Genomic DNA, 6,000 nt, shown 5'->3' on the forward strand with positions numbered 1-6,000 from the left:
CCCCTGGGGATCAATAAAGTATCTATCTATCTATCTGTCTATCTATATATATATCTATCTGATAAGATTATCGATGGAAATACCTCTCTCTCTCTATCTTTCTCTCTCTCATTCTCTATCTGTGTGTGTGTGTGTGTGTGTTTGTGTTTTTACATCTCCGTGGACTAATAACCTGACTTGTCCACCTCATGAAATTATCTGTGTCATTACAACCACACCACTCTGTGTTGAGATTCTTGAGATTCTCTCTCTCTCTCTCTCCATCTATCTCACACGCACACACACACACACACACACACACACACACACACACAGTCTCTTGCCTGTCTGAGACCCATAAATGTGCAGGTGGCTTGTTGATGACATAAAGCAATTTATATAGCCCTCATCCTGACGTGAATTATTAGATGTCATGGTGATAACGGTTTTCGGTCTGTGTGTGTGTGTCTGTGTGTGTGTGTGTGTGTGTTATAGTGAAATATCACCCCTTCTTCAGGGTCAGATCGAACTCAGTCTGAAAACAAATGGAAAATTGAATTCATATGATTTCTTTTCCATGAGCCACGTGTTGAATCGTGCTGTGTGATATTCACAAACTCCTCGTATATAGCCGTTTTAGTGTGTGGATGGAAGACACTTGTGGAATCGCTGTAGATACAGTAGAAGTCACATTAATAATCCACCACAGCGTAAACAACTCTGACCTCACGCGGCACGGCTCACTAACACACGGACCGAGCGCCATACCAGCCTCCTGTGCTGAGCTCTGCGTTCAGTGTCCTCAGATCATGCAGGAGCAGTTCAAAGGACGTGGATTAAGCCCTAGTCCCAGGCTATGCCATTTCACCAAGTTCAGTTATCAGTTGTCCTTCAGTCTAGGAGGTTTATTCCAGGAAGCCGCCCCCGCACAAATGTTTAGTGCCACCTCATTCCTTCTCAATCCCTATCCTTCCTATCTCCTTTGAATTGTTGACAAGTATGTTGGGTGTCCCTGGACTGCTGAGAACGCCGTAAGATGCCCTACATGAAGGTGTTGTTAGTGTGAGAGTAATCGTATTTACACTACACTACACTGTTGCTGTAGACACCGGGCACAGTTCTATTTCTGGATTAGTGAGTAAGGGTACGTTCAGACAGAAGGCGTCTTTTTCTGACAAGAGAAGAGTTGTGCCGACCGCTTTTTCAGTTTTTAAAAAATTTGGCATAGTTTTTGTTCCAAAACGCAGCCGGAAGCGTATTGTTCAGTTATCCGCTTGTGATTGGTCAGCTGTCAAAAAACAGTGTGATGTAGGCCGGTTTTTCACTAGAACTTGAATATTTTGAAAAACGAGGACTTTTTTGAAAACAAAGTGTACTCCATAGATAGATAGATAGATAGATAGATAGATACTTTATTGATCCACAAGGGGAAATTCAAGGTCTCAGTATAGACATCACACACAACATGCACTTACAGCAGAAAAAGTAATATAAGTATATAAATATAAAAAAACTCCTGCACCATAGGATTATAATGTAAAACGCACACCGGCAGCTGTGAAAAATAGGCCTAGTTTGAACATAGCCTAAAGGTGTTTTCCAGGAAGAGGGGATGGGAGTCCTTGCTTGATATGTTTGGTCTAATGCTACCGTGTAGTGGGTCTTCACAGGCCATTGTTCTATGAGTGTCTCCGCTCTTTTCATTGTCTTTTCTGGTCAGTGTCTATCTTTTAGTGAACATGTTGAGCTTCAAGCTACTTTTTGACTTGTTCAGACAATCTTATCAATGTATGAATGAATAATCAATTTCATGTTTAACGACTGAAGTGATTAAGGCCACTGGAAACAGAGGAAGTTAGTGAACTGAGGATGGGCTGAGCTAGAAACAATCATCTTTTCACAAAAAAGCAAACATGGGCCTAGTCCAAGAAAACACTTGAGAAAAAATGTGGTTAGAGTGATGTTAGGGCATGGGGGAATATGAAAATAACAAATGTAAAAATGGATTTCTTTCCCAGTCATTCTCATCAAGCCATTGCTTTGTTTTAAAAAGACCAATAGAAACAAAACTGTGTATTTGTGTTTTGGTTGTTATGCTGAAAAGGTATTAAGACTACATAATCACAAAAGCAGTGGAAAAATTACGTATCATAACCACCTGGGTATGACCACTACAAACAGCACACCTAATCCCATGCTGCTTGGACTCACGTTTCCCTCTCTCTCTCTCTCTCTCTTTTTTCAGACGTCTGAAGCTGAGTCAGTCACTGGAGATAAAGCATCACTGGTCATCCATGAGGGCTGAGATCAGAACAGAAGGTCATCATCGCTATCTTCACGATGTGGACGCTTTCTGACCGAGCATCCTGCTGATCCTCTGCCTGTGTCCTCCTTCACCCTCACCTGTCTCTCAGCCTCCGCAGGCCCCACACACACACCAGCCCCCACCTCCCTCCCTCCCCACCCCGCCCCCCCTCGTCCTGCAGCCAGGCCCAGGCAGTAATCACTTGGAGATTGATGGCCCCCTTTGCCCAGTGCTGGGGCCTCTGGCTCTGCTGAGATAAGAGGCCGAGAACCGCACATCGTTTCATCTTCTTTCAACGAGGTGGTTGAGACAGCCGAGGGGCGGCCTCTGGACGCGTGTCTCTGTGTGGTCACAGCAGCGTGTGTTTCTCAACAATGACCACATCCTGGCAACACTTTTCCTGAGGCAGACTCGTCGTTTCAACTGTGGCGTTATTTTAAGAGATGTGTTTACGTTGTAGACGGAACGGCAGCTTGGAGCTAAAGGTGTTCTACCACCAGAGCCACTGCTGCTCACAAACTGTCCCTTGAGTCGGGATGCCAAAATACGAATTTTGAAATTCCCCAAACGATGTTGAGTTGAGTTGAGTTTTCGACGGTCAAAGATCAGCGAGGGTGGTCAGAAAGGTAAAGCAGGTAACTCTCCGATGGCGAGTAACAACACGGCCATATGCAACATCACCTGCCAGGTGGACACCAAAATCGACCAGTTCTTCCACCCGACTCTCTACATCATCGTCATCGTTCTGGGCCTGCCCACCAACTGCATGGCATTGTGGGCCGCGTACCTGCAGGTGCGTCAGAAGAACGAGCTGGGCGTCTACCTCATCAACCTATCGGTGGCCGACCTGCTGTACATCGCCACGCTGCCGCTCTGGATCGACTACTTCCTGCACCACGACAACTGGGTCCATGGCCAGGAGTCCTGCAAGCTCTTCGGCTTCATCTTCTACACCAACATCTACGTGAGCATCGCGTTCCTCTGCTGCATCTCCGTCGACCGCTACCTGGCCGTGGCGCACCCGCTCCGCTTCGCCAAGGTGCGCCGCGTCAAGACGGCGGTGGCGGTCAGCGCCGTGGTGTGGGTCATCGAGGTGGTGGCCAACTCGGCGCCGCTCTTCCACAACGAGCTCTTCCCCAACGAGCGCAACCACACGCTCTGCTTCGAGCGCTACCCCATGCAGGAGTGGGTGGCGGGCATGAACCTGTACCGCTCCTTCCTGGGCTTCCTGGCGCCGTGGCTGGTCATGCTGGCGGGCTACCGGGGCATCCTGCGCGCCGTGCGCACCAACGTGTCCACCGAGCGCGAGGAGAAGGCCAAGATCAAGCGGCTGGCGCTGAGCCTGGTGCTGATCGCGCTGCTGTGCTTCGCGCCGTACCACGTGCTGCTGCTGTGGCGGAGCGTGCTCTTCCTGCGCGCCCCTTGCAGCTGCGGCGGCGAGGAGATGCTCTTCCCGGCCTACCACGCCGCGCTGGCCCTGACCAGCCTCAACTGCGTGGCCGACCCCATCCTCTACTGCTTCGTCAACGAGGGCGCGCGCCACGACGTCGGCCGGGCGCTCACGCGACTCCTCGCCGCGCTCAGCTGCGGATCGCCCGTGCCCTCCATGCACGTCGACGGCCTCACCGGGGCCTCCGTCACCGTGGAGACGCCCCTGGCCTCCAAAAAGACGGGCTTCTGTGGCGAGGTGAGGACGAGCTCCTACAAGGCCGAGCTTGAGGCCTTCAAAGACGAATGCCTTCAGATGACCATTCTCAGTGTTAAGAAGTAAACAGGGGTCAGCGACAACGGATGATACACTCCGCGATGGACACTTGCTGCTCTGTGATATCGGGCACATCAAGTTGACTTATTTGTCTGGAGCAGGAAAGACTATCTTCCATGTTTTTAATACTGTGGAAGTCTTTTTTAGCCACATGGCAGGACATGATCGATTCTGTATCTGTTATGTCTGATTACTGTATTGTAGGCAGTGTAACCGAAGGATAGGATTGCAATTCCGTTTCTCTTGAAAGTTAATTTATTGTTTGTGTCTTCTGTATGCGCAGCAGCCTTGGTTGGCTGAGTTCCACATCAATCAGTGCATAGCAGTTGGAGAGGACACTTTCTCTCTCAGCTTCACTGCGTCTCTGGCCTGTTAATTTATAATACAGACTCCAAAGTGTTTGTCGTATGAAAGTTACCCAAAGTGAAAAAGTTATTGAATGTCACTTTCTATTTTGTTTGTTCATTTTTTTTTTTTTTTGCACATGTTTACATTTCTCTGTCAGAACTCTCTGAATGCCTTGCTTATAAACCCAGTAAGTTGAATGTCACTGTCGCCTCACCACAGGGTTGTAATTTCATGTAGCATCGTTATAACACAAGTAAAAAAAATAAAGGATGTCAAAGTACACAGCTGCTTTGGTCTCATAGAACACCTCCATAACCATCAGAACACCTCCATAACATGCCAGGAAGCTGTTGAAAGGGGAACAGATGGGGTTCAAAGTACTGTATACCAGATGACAGACAGAATCTAGACTCGGCCTCAACCCGAACACTCACTCATGTTGTTGTGAGGTGAGGATGTAGAATGTGAAAACAAACTGAGCTCATAAACGACAGGTGGAACAGAAGCACTAGTGAGTCAGCCTAACGAGGAACACTTTGATGAATCCTCTTGGTGCTTCTCTCTGAGCAGCACAATCAGTGCAACCCGTTATGGACACACTCACTGCAGATTTCTTTCCCTCCCAAGGGCCAAGAGTGTGCATCTTTGTGTGTGTGTGTGTGTGTGTGTGTGTCCTCTGGCTCTGGCCTCTGTAATATTAATCTCCTCAGCGCGAGCAGCCAGGCAGTAAGCGTGTATATTCTGCTCGCCGCCGGAGCAGAAGGGTGATCTTGAGATGTCAGGAAGACATAGCGTCTCGCCACGGACGGAAGATGGAGGGATGAAGAGGGAGAGAGGGAGAGAGAGAGAGGAATGGAGGGAGAGAGGGATAGTGGCTCCCCACTCAACCGTGCTCTCTGTGGTTCTCTGAGTCACCTGATCCGGCTCGCTACTAAAAGGCCTATTTATAGACTCTCCTCTGCAAACGCTGGCCGTTAGCCTCACCTGCCTGTCCAGACAAATGCCCACCCCACCTCCACCCCCACTCTCTCCCCACACACACACAGGCACACACACACACACACACACACACACAGCCTGCCAGAAGTTGAGGTCATCACCCCCCCCCCCCCCCTGTCCAGATTCTCCACCCGTGCTGCTCACCCTCCCCAACACCCACTTCCTCCTCCGAAAGGGCCGCCCGACACAATGCCCGCTTAGCCCACGCCAACCTCGCCCTCTTGCCCTCTCACCCACCGCCCAGTGTTTTTGCCCGCTGACACAGAACCGATTAAGGTCACCTCGCCAGCCCTGGCCACAATGAGCGCTTATCTGGCCAGCTGCAGGTCCTCTGCGTGCGGTCCGCCGCTGCTGCCGCCGCTCTGGTCTGTGCTGCCGGACGCCGCCAGCCGCTGCTCCGAGGCGCTGAGGGAGATGCGGAGGAGAGATACCCGAGGGGCCGTCTGAGCGCTCGGTGTCTCAGTGACCTATTTCTGAGCCGCCAGAGGTACTTGGAGAGCCACGATAGAGCCAGACGTTAACTGAGATTAAATAAGATAAGGAAGGAGAAAGTAGCCAATCACTCCATCTTTTTAATTTACCCTTGCCCCCCCCTCTCTCTACT

At 50.0% G+C, this 6,000-nt stretch overlaps 1 protein-coding gene across 1 annotated transcript in view; it reads left to right on the plus strand.

Moving 5' to 3' along the window:
• Window positions 1-5,441, plus strand: part of gpr4 (G protein-coupled receptor 4) — a 51,115-nt gene extending 45,674 nt beyond the window's left edge. Inside the window, exon 2 of the mRNA XM_076282879.1 lies at window positions 2,225-5,441. Within this exon, the coding sequence (XP_076138994.1) occupies window positions 2,931-4,055 (1,125 nt within the window). The 5' untranslated portion in view covers window positions 2,225-2,930 and the 3' untranslated portion in view covers window positions 4,056-5,441. The remainder of the gene's footprint in view (window positions 1-2,224) is intronic.
• The last annotated feature ends 559 nt before the right edge of the window (window positions 5,442-6,000 follow it).

Source organism: Alosa pseudoharengus, unplaced genomic scaffold (genome assembly GCF_046254945.1).
Source record: "Alosa pseudoharengus isolate Yale_2024_CS ecotype anadromous, Long Island Sound unplaced genomic scaffold, YU_APseudo_1.1 YU_APseudo_1.1_scf_13, whole genome shotgun sequence".
Lineage (NCBI taxonomy): Eukaryota > Metazoa > Chordata > Actinopteri > Clupeiformes > Clupeidae > Alosa > Alosa pseudoharengus.